The following is a 24,208-nucleotide window of genomic DNA, read 5'->3' on the forward strand; positions in this document are numbered from 1 at the left end:
GTCGCAGAGGTCGAGAGAGCGGCAAGGATTAGAGCGTGTACATACTTGGGAAGAGATGCAGTGGTTGATGCAGTCTAAGTTCGTGTCGTCCGATCATGCTGAGAGAGCCCACAAGGAGTACCTGACCCTGCGTCAAGGCACCAATACTGTGGCGGATTACACTGCTGAGTTTTATCGTCTTTCCCTACGCGTGCAGATCGAGGAGACCGCCCGCCAGCAGGTCACGAGGTATATTTCTGATCTATGTCCTGTCATTTCGGACGACTTCAATTGTATCACAGTCGAGTCATTGGATTAGGCCAGTAGTTATGCCATGAATGTGGAGGAGAAACTGAAAAGGATGCAAGAACATAGGACATCCTGTAGTGACCAGTCCAATCAGCCCAAGTCGAGTTTCCCAACCAGGGGAGCGAGCTCCCCTAGGAAAGAAGACTCAAAGTCCACCCCTAGAGTCGACCCTAACAAACCCGATCAGTCTGGACCCGCGTACCACACTCGATCCAAAGGTAAGCCCAGTGAGTCCATCGTTCGTTGTTTTAGGTGTCAAGAGTTAGGTCATATTGTGTCCAAGTATCCCACCATGAGTAAGAACCATGGTTGCCAGTTGAGGAAGCGATACGGGAAGCGGAAGCGGGAGCGAGAAGCGAGGCACTTTCAAAATTTTAGGAAGCGGGGAAGCGTGGGACCACTTAGGAGCGATTCGGGAAGTGTCTCGGAAGCGACCTAGGAAGCGTCTCGGAAGCGCGGGGGAAGTGAGGGGGAAGTGTGCTTCCCATTAAAGGGAAGTGTGTCCCCCATTAAAGGGAAACGTGTCCCCTATTAAAGGGAAGCGCGCTTCCCAAAAAAGGGGGACGCTTCCCCCCACGCTTCGGAAGCGTGACGTTTCGCGCTTCCCCTTTTAGCTAGGCGCTTCCGGTAACCCTGGTAAGAACACCCATCTAGCAGAGGGCATTGTTGAGTCTGTGTCTGATAGTGAGAGCGAGGGTGAGTTTCTTGTTGAGGGGAATGACGAGGTGAAAGTCGTAGAGTTCGATGACAACATCGAAAATTTGTTAACCATTCGTCATGTGTTGACCACGTCTCGGGAGTCTGTCCCCACAAAATGGTTGCGAAATAATATTTTTAGAACCCGGTGCAACTGTGAGGGGCGTGCGTGTGATGTTATCATTGATACCGGAGCGTGCGAGAATATGGTGTCTGATAGTGTCGTGTCCACCTTGAACCTAAAAACGGAAAAATTGTCCCAACCTTATAAAATGGCATGATTCAAGAAAGGCAACGAGGTGCCCATCACCCTGCGTTGTCCAGTTCGGTTCTCTATGGGGGAGCATTACCACGATGAAGTGTGGTGTGACGTGGCGCCCATGAGTGCGTGTCACATCCTATTGGGACATCCCTAGCAGTTTGACCGTAAAACCATCCATGATGGCCGTAGGAATACATACACATTTGTCTTTAAGGGTCATAGGATAGTTCTCCTTCCCATCAAGGAGACCGGGTTGCCCCGGCTAGCGGGCCTATCTGACTGATCTTCCCTCCTTGGGTTACCCAAAACTTGGCACATTTTTCCTACATTTAATGTGTTTGATCCATATGCTTACTGTGGAAACAACAAGTCATCAGAGCCGACTTCTTTCCCACCAGGGGAGAATGATGCAGAGCAGGATGGACCCAGGCCCATACCGCATGATCCGTGACCCGGATCCAGATCCAGATGAGGCTTTTAAAAGCCTCATCTAGGGTTGCGTGCAGGAGGACAGAAGATTGAAGACTCAGCAGCCTTTCTTTATTGTTTTTTTTATTTTGCGTATTCTTTTTCCCCTTTTCAAATTACTCCATGTTTCATTTTATTCCCTATTGTTCGTTGTTTTCCCATTGTTACTGAAAACTTATTGAAATAAGAGAAGAAGTTTAAGCCACCGATTCCCGGTGGGCATCTGAGTTCTTTCCTCCTCGAAGAGCACTGCATCACTATGCCAAAACTCAATTTAAGGCTAATATCAAAATTTTAGATCTGAATCCGAAGGAGAGTTTTTATCAAAGGAATTCAAAAACTATCTTGATCTTCATGGGATTATTCATCGAAAATTTTGTCCCTATAAACATCAACACAATGGTTTAGCCAAAAGAAAACATAGACATATTATTGAGACCACTAGGACTCTTCTTTTGTCTAGAAATATTTCAAAAGTTTTTTGGGCCGAAGTCGCTCTTACGACGGTTTACCTAATTAATAGAATGTCATCAAAAACTATTGAAAATGTGTCTCCTGTTGAAAATTTATTCAAAACTCCTCCCGATTATATGAGACTATGAGTTTTTGGTTGCAAATGTTTCATTCTTACTAATAAAGTTGATAGACTTTCCACTAAAAGACTTCCTTGTATTTTTTTGGGTCATGGAGAAAATAAAAAAGGATATAGATGTTTAAAATATAGAAAATAACAAGTTATATGTTTCAAGAAATGTTGTTTTCCTTGAAAACGATAGTGGTTTTGATAAAGATAAAGTTAAAGAATATTGTGACAGATTCTTTTCTTTTTTATCTTGTTAATGAACATGATAAAAATATGATAAATGATAGTGTTCATAAGAACAATGATGTTGATATTCATGATGTGCATGAGAATGATAATGAGGACACTCATGATGTACATGAGAATATGAGTGAGAGATTTAATGATATAGATCAATCTCATAGTGATATTCAAACTTATATTCATCGAACCGAAGATCATCCACCATGAGTCTTAGAAAGATATACCCAAGACCAAGACATAGATTCTTCTAATGTTAGAAAATCCATGAGGATTTCCAAAGCACCGGGTAGATTTGTTTCCTATGATTCTTTTGAACCTAATTATAGGACTTGTCTTATGGTCATACATTCTTATGTAGAACCCTCATCTTACAAAGAAGTTAAAAATCATCAAGAATGGATTAGAGCTATGAATGATGAATTAGAAGCTCTAGAAAATGATAAAACTTGAGAAATTCAAATTTTACCCAAAGAAAAGAAAACCATAAGATGTAGATGGGTTTATAAGGTTAAGACCAAGAGTTATCTGACATTACAAAGGTATAAAGCTAGACTGGTAGCAAAAGGGTATAATCAAGAATACAGAATAGATTATGATGAAAATTTTGCCCCAGCAGCTCGTATGACCACAGTTAGAACATTAATCACCAAAGCCTCTATTAGAAAATGACTTATTTTTCAAATGGATGACAAAAACACATTTTTGAATTAAAACCTTAATGAAGAAGTCTATATGGATCCACCCCTAGTCTAAGTCAGGCACATGAAGAAGTCTTTCATTTGTGAAAAGCCATGTTTGGTCTAAAGCAAGACCCTAAGGCTTAGTATGATCGGTTTAGTAGTGTGATTACTCAATTGGGTTTTAAGTCGTGTTTTATTGATATTGTGTTGTTTGTTAGGTCTTCTATGTAGGAATTGTAATTTTACTTATCTACGTAGATGATATGATCATTACTATAAGTGATCAACAAGGAGTTAGTGATATCAAGAATGTTCTAAAAAACAAATTTGATATGACAGATCTTGGTTTCTTTAGATATTTCCATGGAATTGAAGTTACATATTCCCCATGTGGGTATCTTTTTGTCTCAGACTAAGTATGCAGCAGAGATAATAAAAAGATCTAGCCTTACTGATGAAAAGCGAATTGATAGACCCTTAGTTGTCATAGGCGTTAGGCAGAGCCTAGGTAGTGAGCCCATAAAAAGGCCTAGGCGGTGCCCCAAATAAAAAAAACATAAAAAACATAATAAGAAACATGTATAAAATATAAAATCAATCAACAATAAGCAATAGACAAATCATATATCATTGAACATTCTAAAGTAATTATATTACATAATCTTAACCTGCTCAAATAAATTAAGAATAAATTAACAATTGGATAAACAAACTATACAACTAACAATGTGAACGAACAATACACAAAAAATAAAATCATGTATACAAAAAAATTAACAACAATAGACTAATACAAGCAATAGACAAATAATGTCTTCTTCTTCTCAACAATAAACATAATACAAGCAATAGATAAATAACATATTGTCTCCTTCTTCTTTTCAACAATAGACATAATACAAGCAAGAAACAAATAACGTGTTTTCTCCTTTTTCTTCTCCTCCTCGAAGAAGAAAACAAATTATGTCTTCAAAAAAAAACTAAGATCTAAAAAAAGCCAAAGTAGTCACAGCCTAGGCTGCCTAGGGGATAATATAGGGCCCCACTGCCCAAACCCGATCGCCCAGGCGGTGGGGCTTCGCCTAGGCGGCGCCATTGACAACTAAGGATACACCATAGGTCATCAATGCTAAGATAAAGAACCCCTGGAAGATCCAACTTCGTACCACCAAATGATTGGCGCTTTGACTTATCTTTTCATTACCCGTCCTGATATTGCTCATGTTATTCATACCGTTAATTTCAACATTCCCCCACTACAGTACATATGAGTGTTGTAATGAGAATAGTTAGATATATTAAAAATATAATTAATCATGGTCTATTTTTGTCATCTTTTTCCTCATTAGATATTGCATATTTTGCCTCTGATTGAGGATAAGATGTAAATGATCGTTGCTTAACCATTGATTTTTGTGTTTTTGTAAGTGACTCCTTGATATCCTAAAAATGCACTAAGCAACAAAATGTGTCACTATCTTCCATCGCCGCAATGACTTCTGAGTTAGTCTTGTTGAGACAGTTACTTAAAAACTTGGGATTTCATATCTCTAAACCTTCAAGATTGTGTTGTGACAACAAAAGAGTGTTGTCTATATTGCAAGCAATCATACATTTCATGAGCATACAAAGCACGTTTAAATGGATTGCCACTACGTTCGAGAGGAGTTCCTGAAGAAGACCATCACTTTACCATATATGCCTTTTGAATACCAACTGGCGGACTTCTTCACTAAGGCACTTTCATATCCTAGGTTTCATTTCCTTCTTGGCAAACTCTCAGTTGTCACTCTGTAAGTTTGAGGGGGTGTCAAGATATATATATATATATATATATATATATATATATATATATATATATATATATATATATATATATATATATATTGTAGCAGGGATTACCCATTAGGGGTATTTATGTAAATTACCTCAATGTAATAGGCTGTGTCCATTAGGGGCACAAAAGTCTTTTTTATATTTCTGTTTTTTTATTTATTTAATACATGTCCTTTAGCTAAAGGGTTGTTAGGCTAGTCCCAACAGCTATAAATATAGCTGTTGGGTAATATAGCTGATGGGCTAGTCCCAACAGCTATATTTATAGCTGTTGGAGCTTGGACCAGCCCATGTGCATTGTATTGTGCCTATTTAAAGCCACCTTCTCCCCTTGAAAAGTTAATCCTTTCACTAAGCATTTTGCATAAGAAAGATTATTATTTTTTATCTTTTTGGCCCTTGAGTGGCTACTTGTGAGTGTTCTTAGTGATTGACCCATAAGAGGTCATTGTTCTCATATATTGTTCTTGCCCATAAGAGGCACCTCTTGTATACTTTTTTGTGTTTCATTACAAAATGTATTTATTATGCAGAAAGCCAAAGATGACATCTCTACAATAATGAATGATGAAGAAGCAACGGATAATGTTATGTTGGAACTTTTAGCTTTTGTAGACGAGGGGAAGTTTTGGTACCAAAGAGGCAATGAGACAGATTTTGAAGCCAAATTTTTTGGTATTGGATTGGTGTCTTCATAGTGGAAATACAAGGTTAAAATCAATAGCTATCAAGGTCCTCTCACAAGCTATTAACACATCTTCAGCAGCAGGAGTGTGGAGCACATATAGTTATATACATAATGTGAAACACAATAGGCTTAATGGACATTGTGATGATACACTTGTATACATTCACTCGAATCTTCTATTATTGAGTAGGTAAGTAGCATTTATTTATTTGCAAACTTTTATTTCTTAATTCTTCCTATAACATAAAGTTCAAATTTTAAGCATTAAAATTTGAACTTGTTTTTTTTTTAGTATGGTAACTATGGTTAACATATTATACTCATTTTATAAGATTTTCTTTTTCACTTTTTAGGTTAAAAAACAAATCTAACTACTATGATGGACTGCATTGAAAATGGGATAGCAATCCAAAGATTCCTATTATTGAGGGTAACCCAGTCACATTAGAGGATCGTCGATAGGAGGATTTTGATGATGATAATGTTGATAGAGATGACACCACTTGTTCCAAGAAAAGATGTTCAACTTCCATTCATGAGGAGGTCCAAGATAAAGATCTGAATGTCACTACTAAGAGAGGCACTACAACTCCAAGGACAATTTTTAAGGGTGCACCTACTCGTGTCCACTCTCAAGCTACTACTTCCTCACTTCGTTGATGTGGATCTCAACCTCCTAGGATCCAATCTTCTATGTCTGGTTTCATAAATAGTGGAGAGAGAGGTATACTTGCATAAATAAAATAATTATATATAAAAATCATTATTTAGTGACTTTTTTGTAAATGATTTAATTTGATATTTGTTTAAATTTTTATTTGAATTATAGGAAATGCTCATAGTAGAGGAGGTGGTTGTACAAGTTTTGGTCATGGTGCAAGCACATCCACTTCAAAGAGAAAAGAAAAGATCATATATGATTAGTGATCTTCATTCAGTTATTAATATTTTTTGTATGTATTTTTGGATGTTAGACATGATGGAGAAATAGTAATGCCCGAAGGAGAAGAGGGTTTGGTCATACAAATTCTGGTCATGGTGCAAGGACATCTACTTCAGAAGGAAAGGAAAAAGATTACCTGTTATAGATAAATTGAATGCTTGATAGTTTTTGTATGCAATTTTTAGCTTTAAACATGATGGGGGAGATGCATGCAGAAGATAAATTTTGTATATAAACACGATCATCTCGAGTTAAGAATAACACAAAATCTTCTTTGCTAAATGCATTTCATGTGGCATTAAAGAAAGAGTTCGAAGGGCATCCCATGTTCTTGCCCTATCAACCCTAATCATAAACTGATGTTGCCTTCCTCAACTATAGAGAAAAATAGCATGCCTCTTTCAAGTGAGTGTGAACAAAGGAAATTGCACCATTCATTTATAAAATGAAAAATTTATTGTTAATATTATCCTACATTAGGCCTCAACTGGCAGTAGTTGGATAGTATCTTGGATGTATACAATGCATGTCACCGTATAGCCACAATAACACAAGCAATCCTTTAATCTTAAAATAATAACTGTATCCATGAGTACCCAGTCTGCCATCTTGTTTAACTTTTCAAACTGAATAACATTAATATCTTCCACATCCAAATTTATCCAATCCAATGACTGATGAGATCCAGATCTTCCCTTCACTAAAAAATTCAGGTTTCTATTAGTGTATTTCTACATCACTACCTGTGATAACCTCTAGAACACATCAACCACGTTTTCACTTTGAGGATTCCCAAATCTTTCCAAATGAATGGGATATCACTTCTCCCCCAACAACTGCCTGTGCTACCATACTAAACAACTGCAAATTGACTTATTTGCACTCATTTCTTCGAAATCTCCAACCTTAATTGAATAAAAGCATTGTCATTCCTTCATTGATGTTCTATAGAAACTCAACTGGGTTCTGCACCTGTGTTCGCTTGTGCAAATCCAACGTCGAGAATTGTGAAATCTGGTTTATAAATCAGATTATTATCAAGACTTTGCATCAGAATAAAAGAAAAGGGTGGTGAGAACACAAAGCAGAGTTCTGCAGGCCAGTGATCTTCAACGAAATGGCCAAAAGTATACATCATCCTTCCACCAACCCAACACACTACCACAGCCATGAAAAACAATGCATTTCCGTTTTTCTAAACATCTTCAACACAAAATCAGAAAAAAAAGATCCCTCTTTTCATCCAGCTATCAATGTAAATCTAAACCGCTTTTTTTTCTAATGAAGCAAATCTAGTCCCCTTATTGGACCAACAAACCTCCTAATGATATCACCAAAAAAGAAGATAGCGAAAAATCTTTAACAATGAAGGTGAGTTCATATCCACATAATGTGTCATAGCTACGGATCAAAATTTACCACGATTGTAATTCACCGGAAGGAAGGGCCTATCGTCATTAGCATCATAAATTTATAAGTGAATACATCCATTCAACAAACAACATTTGCTTTTTCCCATTAAACAAACAATAAAAATAAAATCCTTAGAAGCCCTAGATCACTTCTGCCATTACAAAATTAGAAGTAGAAAGTATAACGATCTACAAGGAAGAGGGGAAACAAGAAAAGAAAAAAAGTACGAACCTTCTACATCACAAACAAATCTTAATTCCAAGTCCCAGTCGAATTCCCCAACCCGAGAGGGAAAAAACGGAAGCAGAACCAGAAAATCTCAGTAACTCAATCGACGAAACCAATGCCGAAAAACAATTCAAACTCCGAAAAAATCAAACGAGAAAGCGGATCAATCCATCCAAGGACCCAGTAAAAGAGAAAAAACGGGGTGAAAAGGGCAAGATCGAGAAGGAGCGTACCAGAATTTGAACTCGGGGAGCCGTCGAACGAAGGGACGGAACTCGTCGGTGCCTTTAGTGGGGAGCGAGGGGCCATCGGTGGCGCCGGTAAGCTCGGGATCGACCTGAGGGGAGAGGAAGGCGATGAAGAGGCTGAGGACGTAGATCCCCAGCCCGTAGGAGACGACGTAGAACCCCTGGATCGCGTAAACCCTAGCCGCGTAGGCGAGGGCGAGGAGGAAGAAGCAGAGCCACCGGCGAAGCACGTGAGGGGTGGAGCGGTCGAGGAGATGCTGGTACCACCGGGAGGCGGAGCTCATCCACCAGGATACGGCAGATCCGCCGGATATCCACCCACCTCCTCCGCCGCCTCCTTCCGCCGCCGGAAGCGAATCCATCGCCGGAGACGACATCTCTTCCCCGACGGTGTTTTGGTGGGGGAAGGGAGGGAGTGTAGGACAGAGGGAGTCTTTGTAATTTTCAGAGAGACTCTTTTGCCCCTGAGCTTTATGTTATGTAATGGTTTTACCAGTTTGGGATTTGGTATGCAGGTACGACCCGTATGAAACTGGGTGGGGTTTGGGTCTCTTTGCTGTGAGCCTGCTCGAGAGTCTACCCGGGGCTCGAGTTGTCAACTACATATAGCCTCGGGCCTGTTTGGAATCTCGGCACTGGGATGGGCGTTTACGCATTTGATAGTCCCAAGGAAAAATCTTGGTCAAACTACCTTGGTGGTCCTGTTCGGAATCTCAGCCCTGAGAAGGGTGTTTATGCATTTGGAATAGAAATTTGTAAACAACAACAATAACTACGCCTTCATCCCAAAACAATTGGGGTCAGCGATATGAACCAAAAAAGAAATTCATTTTGGGTCTTTCACATGAATCCTTTTCCTCCAATCATTTCTATCCAATGCCATGTCCTCGGTGACGTTCAAAGCATTCATATCCTTTCCTATCATCTCCATTCAAGTCTTCCTAGGCCTACCCCAACCTCTTTTAACTAATATATTTTCCCATTTCTCCAACCTTCTAACTGGAGCATCATTAGGCCTTCGCCGAATATGTCCAAACCACCGTAAACGATTCTCTCGCATCTTATTTTCAATGGGTGCAACACCTACCTTCTTAAGTATCTCCTCGTTCTGAATCTTATCTTTTATTGTATTTCCACACATCCATCTAAGCATCCGCATCTCAGCTACACTCATTTTTTGAATATGATGTCTCTTGGCAGCCCAACATTCTGTACCATATAGTAAAGCGGGTCTAATAGTCGTCCTATAAAACTTTCCCTTCAACCGCAATGGCATTCTACGATCGCACAGCACTCCAGTTGCACTTTTTCATTTCATCCACCCAACCTTTATCCTATGATATACATCTCCATCAATTTCTCCATACTTTTGAATGATGGATCCCAAATATTTGAAATAATCATTCACCGGTATTTCTTGCTCACCAAGCTTCACTACACTCCCATCACTACTTCGTTGCTTACTAAACCGACATTCCATATATTCAGTCTTACTCTTACTCAACTTAAAACATCTAGCTTCCAATGTCTGTCTCCATAATTCTAACTTAGCATTAACCCCAGCTCTAGACTCATCAATCAAAACAATATCATCAGCAAACAACATACACCACGGTACATTTTCTTGAATTGATCTCGTAAGCTCATCCATCACTATCGCAAATAGGAAAGGGCTTAAAGCATATCATTGATGTAACCCAACCGTTATCGGAAAATTGGTTGTCACTCCTCCACAAGTGTGGACATTGGTTACTACTCCTTCATACATATCTTTAATTATACTAATGTACTTGAGAGAAACACCTTTCTTCATCATTGTCCACCAGAGAACGTCCCTAGGTACTTTATCGTAAGCCTTCTCCAAATCAATAAAAACCATATGCAAATCTTTGTTCCTCTCTCTATATCTTTCAATAAGTTGTCTAAGAAGATGTATAGCTTCCATAGTTGATCTTTCAGGCATAAAACCAAATTGATTCTCCGATATCATGACAACCTTCCTCAACCTAGACTCAATCACCCTCTCTCAAAGTTTCATAGTATGACTCATGAGTTTTATACCACGATAGTTTGTGCAATCTTGTATATCACCCTTATTCTTATATAAAGGCACCAAAGTACTCTTCCTCCACTCATTAGGCATCTTATTTGTTCGCCAAATCAAGTTAAAAAGATTTGTCAATCATTCTAAACCTCTCTCCCAAACATTTCCAAACCTCGATAGGTATACCATCTGGGCCAACTGCCCTTCTTGATTTCATTTTCTTCAAAGCCTCTGCAATTTCTTTCTTTTGAATCTTGCGCATGAAGTCACGATTTATCTCATGAAAAGGAATGGAGAAGTCTCAAAGACCTTGAGCATGACTATCATTAAATAGCTCATCAAAATAATCTTTCCATCTCTCCTTAATCTCCTCATCTTTGACTAAAACCCTTTGCGTTTCATCTTTGATACATCTAACCATACCCAAATCCTTCGATTTCCTATCTCTCATCTTTGCAAGCCTATAAATATCCTTCTTGCCTTCTTTGGTATCCAACTTGTCATAAACCTCCTTATATACCTTAGCTCTCGCGTTTCGAACAACTTTTTTAGCTTCCTTCTTTGCTAACATATACTTCTCCAAATTCTCATTATCACGACTCTTACTTAGATTTCTATAACACTCTCTTTTAACCTTAATAGCTAATTTGACATCCTCGTTCCACCATGATGTATCCTTACCTAGTGGTGCATCGCCTTTAGACTCACCCAATACCTCCTTAGCCACTTTTCTCATGCCACCCGCTATCTTATTCCACATTGATTCTGAATCCTCCTCGAGACACCAATCAGCTTCCTTAACTACCTGCTCTACAAACATTCCTTGTTTAGCTCCTTTCAGTGCCCACCACTTAATTCTAGGATTTATCCTATGTCTATCCCTTTTGCGGCATTGTCTAATTCTAAGATCTAAAATTAAAACTCTATGTTGTGTAGCTACACTTTCTCCCGGTATAACCTTACAATCGATGCAACAACCCCTATCCCTCTTTCTAAGTAGGAAAAAATCTATCTGTCTCGTATTAACCCCACTTTTAAATGTTACTAGGTGAGACTCCCTCTTCCTAAACCAAGTGTTTGCTAAGATCATATCATAGGACAAACAAAAATCTAAAATCCTTTCTCCACTTTCATTTCTTTCTCCTATACCATAGCCTCCATGGATACTCTCAAATCCATCCCTACTAATGCCTACATGTCCATTAAGGTCACCGCCGATGAAAAGCTTTTCTCCATAAGATATCCCTTGTACTACTCCATCTAAATCTTCCCAAAATTGATGCTTAATGGAATCATCTAAACCTACTTGAGGTGCATAAACACTAATAATATTAATAATATCCGTACCTAATACTAATTTAATAAGTAAAATTCTATCACCCTTCCTACGGACCTCAACTACATTATCTATAAACTGACGACTCATAACAATCTCTACTCCATTCCTATTCCTGTTTATTCCTGTATACCAAATCTTATATCCCCAAGGTTCTATCACTTTTGCTTTCTCACCTACCCATTTGGTCTCTTGAAGACATAAAATATCAATCTTTCTCCTACACATAACATCTACTAACTCTACCAACTTACCAGTTAAAGACCCTATGTTCCAAGTGGCTAACCTAATTTTATGGTCTTGGACTAACTTCTTTACCCCCACCCGTCCAACAAAGTGAGGGAACCCTTGCCTATTTGACACCACACCCAGGCGCCGGTGTGACGCGTCGCTTCTGGGCGACGACCTAGCAACCCTTGCCCATTTATCACTGCCTCCGGGCCTAGAGAGTACAGCGCGTCGCTCAGTAGGGAACGCCCCAACGAAATTCTCATATTGGTTCATTTTCATAGGGTATGACAAAGTTTTTATGCTGGCTGTCACAGGCCTACCGCAACCCTCCTCCTTTATCCGGGCTTGGGACCGGCAGTGTATAACTAAACAGTTATACACAGGCGGAGTTGGAATAGAAATTTGTATTTACACTAAATCATGGATTTGACAGTTACCACCTCCTCGAGGAGGTAGCTGCCAAATCTAGGATTTGGCAGATTTAGCATCAAATGCATAAACTTCACAAACGTCGGCCCATCCCAGCTACATATTCTAAACAGGCCCATAGTTATTGTTTGGGAGACCTAGTTGGAAACAATGACAGAGGATTCGCCAAATCCCAAGTATAATTATTAATTGGAGTTACCGTTTTGGAGGAGAGACAGATATGGGAGAGGAGATGGTGTTATAAATGAGTGGATTTCAAAAATGTTCTCACGAGGATATTGCCAAATCCACTTGTTTTACTTCACCGCACTCTCTACGTTAGGGCTCCCAATTAATATAGCCCTAGTTGAAAACAGCCCATCTCCACACTCAACACCGTTCTCATCTCTCAATTTTAGGTTCCCAAACACCGATGAAAAGTTGGTGGTATTAATTAAACCCTTATTAATAACATGTCCCCCCGCAACTTCGACTCTCAAACAGGGTCTAAGCAAAGGTAACAAATTTTTTATTGTATTTATCAATATTTGTCTAAATTAGTATCCAGCATAAATCAATTTTCAAAACGATTCAAGGAATAGGCCCAAATCAATTCTAACTGAATCAAATTGAATCAGCCAAGTGCCACAAAAAAATTTAAAGTAATGCTAAAAACATCAAAATATTAAAACATATTTAAAATCATGTTTGAAAATATTTCAAAACAAGCCCAATCAACTTGGTTTCATATTTATTTTTGGTAGGCTGGTTCGCAACAACACTCACACCATTGGTGTCCATTGTTATTTATGTAATGCCTCAACTTTTTATAGTCAAAATTTTGGGTAAAACTTTTTTTTTTAAATAGCGAAATTATGAAAACAAGAGTTGAGTGAATTACAAGGTAAAACAGAGAAGTATTAAAAGCACACCATTCATTAATTAAAGCATTAATGCTATTAATTACATCTCATAACGAAAATATATATTCACTAATCAGAGTTCAAACATAAAATACTGAAATAAATGAGATAGCTTGACTATATCCATAACGACACCCCGATGTTTCGATTAGTTGCTACCTGAAAAACATTTAAAGAGGAGGGTCAGACTCTCCTGTCTGCGTAAGAAGCATTATATTTATATGTGGTGCTCAGTGTTCTGTGTACAAATATGTACAACCATCTAAAGTTATAGCTAGCAGGTAATTTGCATTATTCTAAAAAAATAAACATGCTTTCTACTTCATAATACAGTACGAGAGATAATTGGACTAAAAATACATTTATTCATACTAGCATAAATTGTAGTTTTACAAGTTGTATAAATGTCATATCAATTGTTCACAGTTCTTCAGGAATAAGTTTTCAGTCAACTTAAATTATTTAATGTTTATCTTACTCTTTCCATGTGAGTACGCACAGGCATAGACCTCGTAGCGGACAGAGACCATACAGGGGTCTATTATTTAATAACCTGTATCACTAGCTGTATGGATATCCAAAAGGGACGGTTCGTGACCGAGAGAAAACTCTCCAGTGGCTAAAACAAGTATTAGGATGCACCCTTGACACTTTTGCAGAATACTTGGATCTATCACCTAGGATACATTGATAGTCCTGGAACCCTAACTTCGTGGACTGGGGACCCAGTGAGATGCCTAGCTATCACGAAAATACAAGAACGTCCACGAAGCTTGTATCACCTACCCTCTCCAAGGTTGACCATGGGTCCAGTAACATATATCGTCTTTCAGGTATACCCAGAGCCCGGAGAATCTGGTAACATACACCATCTTGCAGGTGTACCCAAAATCTCGAAGGTTTTATTTTCATATTTTTATTTAACATCTTTATAATCATGTGCGAGCTATCGCACCATGAGGGGTCCGATAACATATACACTCTTTCAGGTATACCTAGAGCCACATGAATCTCATGTTTATAAATGCATTTTGATTTCTCAATTATTTTCCTGTGCGAGTCATTGCACCGTAGAGGATTCTCAAAATCCCAAACCCGACTTGGGGTTCACACACATAGTATTCATTTTTCAGTCAGGGTGACATAAGCACCATCAAGGTAGCATTTCTCAGAACATGGATCGACTCGGAGCCCACATTTTCAAACATTTGTTTCTGACTTATGGCGTACGTGTTCATACCCACAAATTTTGTCATCCATGTGGCATGTCAGTTTGACCCCTTATTTATTTTTATATTTATATATTTGAAAGGCTCCTGCATGGTTTGGTGAAACCATAGGCACGCCCCAGCACCATGAACCATTGACTCGAGGTGGCCTTGTAATTACCACCATGAGGTATGCGACCCGAAACATGCAACCGCTTTGTCACCACTGGCTCAAGAGGAGTTGGGCCACTTGGTCTGGTTTATCACCCTCACTGGTACGAGGCTACAACTACCAGTTTGAGAAGAGTGAGACGTTGTGGGCTGCAATATACCTAACCACATTTCGGATGCCCACTGACCACAGGGACAATACAGTTTGCGGCCATGGTATGAGCCGGATCAGGCTGGAGTCAAGCCGACCCCAACCCAAAACCTGGTATGGGCTTTGCTAACTACGACACACCCATACCGGTTGAAAATCAAGCATCGGTATTCAGCCAACACGTCACAACAGACTGATGTTCCAGTCCTACGTTGGCATTGCCAATGTCATCACTAATGTTGAAACACTACTAGTTTAGCCTATCCCCACTCGATGGTAAGAACCCCCACTAGATTGAACCCAACCGTGGGTTGGGTTCACCCCAACAAGGAACGAGCGAGCCAGCCCGATCTCCCTGCACCTATGTGCAGAACCGACTTTAAAAATAATGGTAAAGGTAGATAACTGTCTATTTTTTTTCTTCAAAATGTCATCGATCACACCACTTCAAGGTGGATAGTTGCATGGCTGATGACATTCCAACATAACTATATATGTTGGTTGTCATACACAACATAAAGCATCTAAACATCTTATGTCAAATGATGGTAAAGTAATCACAATAATACACTTTTACAACAAGGATATGATATGCACATTTTCACACAATTAGATCTATACACATATTTTTCTTTGATTGGAAACAAAGTATCTTTATGACAAACCATCATTCAGCCATAGGTAAAGGAAAGAGCATTCGGTTAATGCTATGACATACATATATAATTTCCTCTAATACTGTCGTAAATTGCAGATTTAACTAAACAAAAATCAGCGTAACTGTCCTATGCATTAACATGATAAAACATGGATGAAACCAGCTATTTGTGCTATTTTAAAATGTATAAATTTCTGAACTTACAAATATAAAGATTTATGTGTTTATGTCCTAGTACCCTTGTATACATATATATTGTATGCATACCAGATTTACACAAGCTTTAATATGGTTACACGATGGCATGTAACGGCTCCTTTTAGCCTGTTATTATTTGTTTGTTTTTTTGTATATGAGATTAACAACTAACGTTCAACATGCATAAGGTTGTGCTTAGGTAAGATTTTACATAACGTGTTTCAGGATCATCTGGATCCGTGTTCATTACATAATATTCAGACCGGCATACACATATTGTTGGATACTTAACTCCATCAAAGTGATCGGGCATGCAGGTGCACGCCTATACATATAAAGTAACCAATCAAAACCCACCCAAAGTGTTGGCTCGTGGTTACGTTTTTTTTTATGCAGCTTAGCACATGGTCGGGTGCAAGCGTGTAGCAGTAGCACACGACTTCCTCAATGTCCATCATGGTGAAAGTCATTGGCTGGGCCACTACGTGTCGTCATATAGGCGAATAGGTGGCTCAGCCCAAACACGAGCGGCCTCATAACCCTATTGTCTGCATAAGTCAATGGTGTTGTCACAAACAACCTTGATGGTGCTACAACATGGTTGTGCTAAAGGACATCAAACCCTTGCACATAAAAAAAAATAATACTCCTTACCTCGTTGGAGCTTCTTGCCGACAATAATGGTGGTTCTCTTTCCTTCATGTTGGAGCCCACTTCGTCACAAGGGAGAAGACCGTCTCGTTCAGCTATGGAGGTCGACCACCACGGTGGGAGAGGAGGAGAAAGAGGAAGAACACACACACACACACACACACACACACACACACACACACTTATATATATATATATATATATATATATATATATATATATATATATAGAGAGAGAGAGAGAGAGAGAGAGAGAGAGAGAGAGAGAGAGAGAGAGAGAGAGAGAGAGAGAGAGAAAGAAGTCCAGCCATTTTCCCCCTTTTTACCCAATTTAATTTACTTCCTTACTTAGGGAAATTTTGATTTTCAAAAACCTAACCTCCAGCCCACATTTTTAGTGGGCTGCATGAAATTTTCAAAACTACCCCCTTTCTCTCTTTAGAAAAATCCTTTCCAAGGTTGCTTTATGGGTACCCATCATCCGATTTGGTGGGATTCTACTACAAATGTGGAAAAAGGTGAAGTAAGGGATATCCACAACCTCTTTCATGTTTTTTTTTTTTAAAAAAAACAAGCAAAAAGATTTAGTTAACTAGTGCAAAAAGGACTTCGTGCATAGGGGGGTTTCAACGAGGGTTTTCCACCAAAGGGCCAACGAACTTTACCACTTGTGCTACATTGCTTTTCATTGCAAAGTGTGTGTATTAAATTATATTTAACTTTTTCAATTTTGTTTCGGATTGAATGCAAAAAGGTGAGGTTGTTCATTTCCACGTGAGCACATAGTGGGTTTTGAACTTGGGTTGCAGCTCCACACTACTGTGCGTCCAACCACAACACCACACCATCACTAGGTGTTTACTTTTACAAATAATTTTTTTTATGTCTTATTAAGACATTATCCCCTGTTGGTGGATCTTACCCGTTACATACGTGGATATTTGCTTCTGGTTGTTCCAACCTTGCACTCTCTCTTTTTAACTGTGCTTCGGATCCCACGCTATCATCTTAGAACCATAGGATTTTTCCGTTTGGCCCCATGAACTGGATCGGATCATCAGATCTCATTATGGTTCAGATCCAAGTACTACTTTCGAAGGTTTGTTACCAGTTTCATTCTAGAACCCCAAATCATCAAAATTATATTGCATATCGTAAAATCTTACTATTTCAGATAAATGCTTCACTTCTATTCATTTAGAATTCCATAATTTTCATGGGTTTTACAATTTATGATGTTGATTACCACAAACAAAATGCAATATATTCAAAATTGAAAAATAATCATAGGCAAAAATGATGTGTTTTTCATAAAAAAACTATAAATTGTCAAAATCTGCTCAATGTCCAAAACCTCAAACATTGGGCATTAAAATGATCATTTTAACCTTCACACATGTGATTCCTTTGTGAGAGATATTACTACTGCATTTTTACCCAAATTTTGAAGAAATCCAAAAAAACATAAAAAATAAAGAAGCTAGAAAAAAAATACTTTTTGAATGATACCTGAATCATTAAAAAATGATGAACGGGCATTGAGATACACCCCACACAGAATTCCGAACAAAAAAAGATGAATATGTATAGTTCTGCCTAGCCCAATTATTCTATATTATTTTCTGGTTATTTGCATCAAAAATCTAAAAAAAAAATAGAAATAATGAAAACATATTAGAGTGTTAGCTTTTCAATGCCATCGAAATCGCCTTGATCTAATGAGCGGTTAGAGAGAAACATTCTCTAAAATATAAGCTTTTCAACATTATTTTTTTACTATCGAAGTGTTACATTTGATGATAGTTGGGACAATGGCAAAAATATGAGAAACTTTTCATTTAAGTATTCTGAAAATGTGTGAATCTCATATGCAACATTTATGAACATGGTGGTGATTTCATTCATAGGAAGTCTGCAAATTTAGTTTTGCGAACTTTGTTTTGTATATATGAAATTTATAGAATATTTTTTGCACAGTTTGTAACTCAAAAAGATCAGCAAATATTGAGGATTTGCGCAAATATGTTGTGAATTTCCTTGAAGTTTGCAAAAATAATTGTGCTAATTATACTAACTTCACAAATCATGTCATTATGAATATGCTTTTGATATGTTGATTTTCATGAATTTGTCAAATTTTCAATACATCACAAATATTATAGATGAATATGTTGTGAATTTCCTTGAAGTTCGCAAAAATAACTTTGCTAATTATACTAACTTCACAAATCGTGTCATTATGAATATGCTTTTGATATGTTGATTTCCATGAATTTGTCCATTTTTCAATACATCACAAATATTATAGATGAATATGTTGTGAATCTCCTCCTTATTCGTGGAGCTCCACATGAGTATTAAGAAATTCATCATCGCACCCAAGACCATTTTAGCATAAACTAGAGTTTTTTTGTCCCTAATGTGCTTTCCCTCGATAATAAATTTTGGTGACTACTTTTGGCAATTCATCGATTGTGATTTAAGGTTGGTGATTCATCGATGGCACTGCATCATTGGTGAGTGTTTTTGATAGAAAATTCTAAATTTTAATATGGTGACTGAAAATACAGGCTCAAAGGGGGGCATGGGCACAACATCTACTAGTGTTCTAACACAACAGAAAAAAAAAAACACAATTTGGATAATACTTCGTATTATGAATAGAGTAGGCTTGATAATTGGGTAAAGAGGGAGCTTGTTCTGTGACCAGATGCCTGGGTGTCAAACATTTTTCATTAAAAATGAAGCATCGATAACCAAACATCTAGACTTTTGCAATCCAACTCGTAGTTGCTAACACCGCAAATGATGAGAGTGTGGCTTAAATCTAAGGAGAAATATAAACAAGATGTTGAAGAGTTTGTGACCAAAGTCATATCTTACATTCTGAAAGCATATAAAGAAGGAGAGGGAGGCTTATAGGTGAAAAAGTTTCACTCATTGGACGAGTCTAATGTTGTTGCTAACCTCAATGTTCAGATAGAAAAAGTTGGAGATGGGGACACTTGAAGTGGCAGAAGCATAATAGAGACGTCTCTGAAAAAAGGGGAGGATGTGAACCCTAAGGACGAGGTTAATGAAATTGTTGTTTATAATATGGAGGTGAGTAAGGGTCCAGAGGAAACAGTGAGTGAGGGTCCTTTGGGTGAATCAAATGTACAACCTCTGGTGCTCCGAGGAAGGGGTCACAATGAGAAAAAAGTTTTGGTGCTCGTGGACAGATACTTTATTTATTTGTTATAAGATGTTTGTAATCATTGTCAGTTTTACAATCAATCAATAATTAAATTGACATGTGTAAATGTTATAATTGTGTGTGCAATTAAATGATTAATTTGATTGATCTAAACAAAATTAATTGTGATTATAGGACCAAGATTTAGAGGATCCAATAAGTTGTATACACTGATTCTACTGGTTCTAAGCACACAAGTGGTTCAACACACTAACGAAGGAAGTGAAGCCCTAGTTGAAAGGAATGTATTTCCAGAAATTCTTAAAGATCACACAATGAAATAACAGTTACGATCCCTTAAATGCCATTATGCAGTTCTGAAAATTGGCAACCAATACATTTAATTTAAGAGACATTAAGATGACCATCACGTTGAAAGACATGACACAAATCACTGAATTTAAGTGTCATTGGGAGTTAGTGACTGGACATCAATGTAAAGATTTCAAACACGTGTAGTATATATATATACAGACGAATGAGAGTGTGTTTGATAGCGAAATGATAAAGCCATCATGGCTGAGAAACCACTATGACCTTAGTAGGGCAAGAAGAATGAAGAGAAGCTATCGTGTATTGAAGGGAATGCTAGTGGTAGGATAGACATGGAGGTAAGAACATTTTTTTTTATGCTTTTTTGGCACATGTGTATTCATCAACACTAATGAGACGACTATCCAGAACTCATATATTCAATTGTTGCAAGACTTGGATCATGTCGACAAATACACATAGGACAAATTTTTGGATACAAATTTGAGTAGCATGAGGTAAGAACATTTTTTTTCTGCTTTTTTGGCACATGTGTATTCATCAACACTAGTGAGACGACTATCCACAACTCATATATTCAATTGTTGCAAGACTTGGATCATGCCGACAAATACACATAGGAAAAAAATTTAGATACAAATTTGAATAGCATGAGATGTGAAAGAATTAACACGGTCAACATGTTGGTGTTGTTGAAGGTATTTATTCCTTTATTGTACTCAAACACTAATTATTATTGTTGATGTACTATATTGTGTATTCATTTGTATTAATCTTTGCATTTTTTATGTGAGAACACCTGTCCATTTGAAGACCCTTGAGACATGACCATCTTCTTGCATTTCCATATCTTGCAATGTGGAGTCGGGTCACACAATGAATCAAAGAGTACTTTCTTCAAAAGGGACCATTGTGCTATATCGTTGCATGCATTGAGCATGGCACGTATAAGTAGAATAGTGTGGTTGTGCACATGTTATCAATATTGCTATATAGAATTAATCATGAATGTTTTTTTTGTATCTAACATGGTGCCCTTACGAAGATGTAGATCAAGAGGAGAATGTTATGGTTGTGCAAACAAAAGAATGAGAGATATTTGGTTGCACAACATGAATAAAACTATGTGTCAAATGGGCAGCCGAGTGGTCCGACAATTTAGTTTTGTTCAGCAATCACCTAGTTGTCCAAGTAAAACTAACATAACAATCTTGTGGGCAATAAAGGACCAAAAAAAAAAATTACCCTATGATCTTCCTCTTCGAAGAGAACAACTTGTCATCCATGGTACGTATCCAATATGACGAGTATGTTGATGTTGAATCCTAGGTGGAGGAGGATGAACAACTTGAGGAGAAAGTTTTAAGCACAAAAGGTTTGTAAGTGGAGCAGATGATGCATTGGCTCTTGAACATGCCAAAATTTGCGTATTGAATAAAATGCTTCAATCAAAGGAAGTCATTATACATGATCAAATTGACCTTATCGCTAACCTGGATAAGGTCAACGAGGAGTTGTGTGCATGCCTTCAACATCTACAACAGTGACTTATGCTATCAAGTTTATTGTATTTGTAAATATTAGCAAATAATGTAAACAATATTTTGTGAAGTTATAAATCATTGTAAATGTTGCAAACAAGGGTTTTGTAACAATCATTTATAAAGTTGTAAATCATTGCAAATGTTAAGTAGTATTTTGTAATATTTGGACAAGTGAATTACAATGTCTGTTGAAGTATAAAACATATGAGTTATAATAAACTGAACTTAAGAACTTCACAAACTGAACCTAAGTCCGCAAACTTATGTTAAGACTTCTGAAAAAAAAGGAAAAAACAAATAATGTAAAGAGAACAACATATGTCAAGACTTTTCAAAAGCATTAGACAACATCTTTTTTGCGAGGGTGAGGAAGTTCTTAATATAATTGGATATTATGCACATAACTAATCTTTAGGACTTCATCTTGATTACAAAACTTTCATTGTCCGCATAAGTATTTCTATGGATGTACTCATCCTCACAAATCCTGACCATTATGTGCAATTATTTTTTGCACGCTTTCTCATTATTGCAAAAATTAGCCATTGTGCACATAACATGTTTTACAGACTTCTTCATCCTCGTAAAAAAATTATTAATTTTACATTCATCACAAATCTTTCATTGTTTGCATAAGTATTTTTGTGGACTTTGCATCCTCACAAGTTTTTTCAAACTTACATATGTGCAAATCTTGGTCATTGTGCACATAAATGTTCTTATGGACTTCTTCATCATCACAAAACTTGGTCATTATGTGCAAAAATGCTTTTGCAAACTTCTTCATTGTCATAAATATTGGTTATTATGTGGATAATTTTTTTGTGGACTTCCTTGTTTTTATTGCAATTTTTCTTTTTTAGATTTTGTGTCAAGTTCTTAAGTTCAGTTTGTAAACTTGGGTTGATTTTGATTTTTTATATTATGTCTATTAATTTTTTAAGTTCAACTTGCAGTGCAAGATTAAGTAACAAAAAAATCTACCATTTTTATAATTAATTTTGTCATTTTTACATTAAAAAATATATCAGATATATTACATTCAATAATTTGTCAAATTTGCATACAATGCCAATTTTACTACATTAAAAAATCAATGTATATTCTCCATAATTGTCTACAACTCACCTTTAGAGAACTCCTCCTATGCCTTTTGTTTGCCTTTTGGACATTTTGTGTCTTGTTACAGTCTTTTTTGTTTTTTTGCCTTCTCCTCAGACTTCATTTTTCTCTCCCCTGCCTTTTGTTTGCCTTTTAAACATTTTTGTTGTTCTGATGCGATTCTTTTTTATTTTTGGCCTTATCCTCAAACTTCTTTTTGGCCTCCTCCTCAACCATCTTCTTCTTCATGAGTTTATAGAATTAAATCATACGATTCCAAATCTTTAATCATTCTTGAAAAAAATGTTATTAGCAAGTAATTAACTATAAATTAGATTCAAAAACTTAATAAAATATCACATATAAAACATACATGTGTGAAGTTCAATTATGAGTTCCTATCCAAGTACTCCATGTACATTAAGATAAATATACCACAATCATACATGTAGCAACTATATACCAAATCATGAACATATACTGCACAAATTGAGTTAACAAACATATGCCAAGTAATTATCCGCTTTCTTGTTGAAGAATACTGTATATGGGGCAAGACATCAAATTAATGTAACAATCGTTGTCAAACCAAAAAAATAAACATGAAACACTAATATTAAACCTATTGAGTACAAGAGAACAATAAGCAAATTATTGAATAAGTAATGTTATCGTACTATGTCTCAAATATTTTTATCAACATTAGTTATGCCACAAATCAAGGAATTGTATAACTTCAACTTTTTTTACATTCATATCCATTTTTTAAATAACCCAGTGTTGGTTACCCTAATTGACATAAATTAAGATATGCAACATAAAATGAGTTTAAAGTCATTGTGCACGTGCAAAATTATGTTTTTTAAGTATGCAAACTTGTAGAGCGAATACATTGTCAACTTCATCAAAAGGATATGACAATTGGTGGGTCTCCAAACATGGACAAACTCAATCTTGCATCCCTTTAGTTTGGACTATTTATTGTGAACAATTAATGTTATTAGTTAGAAACTATTAGTCAATAAAAAAACATCAAAAACCTCTACTTCGAGACTCACAAAGAAATAGAGTGTAAGGAAATGATCTTAGGCATTGTCTCTCCATTTGTCATGCACTTGTGTTTTTTATTGAATCTTTCTATGACTTTTGATACATGCTACGTAAAAACAATGTGATATCTTCTTGTTATATTCAAATGGAAAGGAATATAAATGTAACAAACAAATATGCAAATCTGACCCTTATGTCACTTGCTGACAAAGTCTCTTCATAAAAATCATGCTCTTTCGGTTCTGATGGATTTCGTCATTTGATTTTTATGTCAATATCATGTTCTCATTACCAAATGAAAATGAATATTACATAAAATTGTACTACTACTTTTATACACACGTGACTTGGGACATTGATTACATCTCAGACACCGTACTTGTTTAGGAATTGGGATGGGGGTTTGGATCCATTTATGCTACTATATTTTTCTTTCGCTTTATAAGTATTC

At 37.0% G+C, this 24,208-nt stretch overlaps 1 protein-coding gene across 1 annotated transcript in view; it reads right to left on the reverse strand.

Moving 5' to 3' along the window:
* The window catches only part of LOC149847731 (protein RER1A-like), a 29,676-nt gene extending 20,700 nt beyond the window's left edge, over positions 1-8,976 (reverse strand). Inside the window, exon 1 of the mRNA XM_089997811.1 lies at positions 8,562-8,976. Coding sequence (XP_089853937.1) covers positions 8,562-8,953 — 392 coding nt within the window. The 5' untranslated portion in view covers positions 8,954-8,976. The remainder of the gene's footprint in view (positions 1-8,561) is intronic.
* Between the last annotated feature and the right edge of the window lie 15,232 nt (positions 8,977-24,208).

Source organism: Nuphar pumila, chromosome 1 (assembly GCF_984573655.1).
Source record: "Nuphar pumila chromosome 1, dmNupPumi1.hap1.1, whole genome shotgun sequence".
NCBI classification, from domain to species: Eukaryota; Viridiplantae; Streptophyta; class Magnoliopsida; order Nymphaeales; family Nymphaeaceae; genus Nuphar; species Nuphar pumila.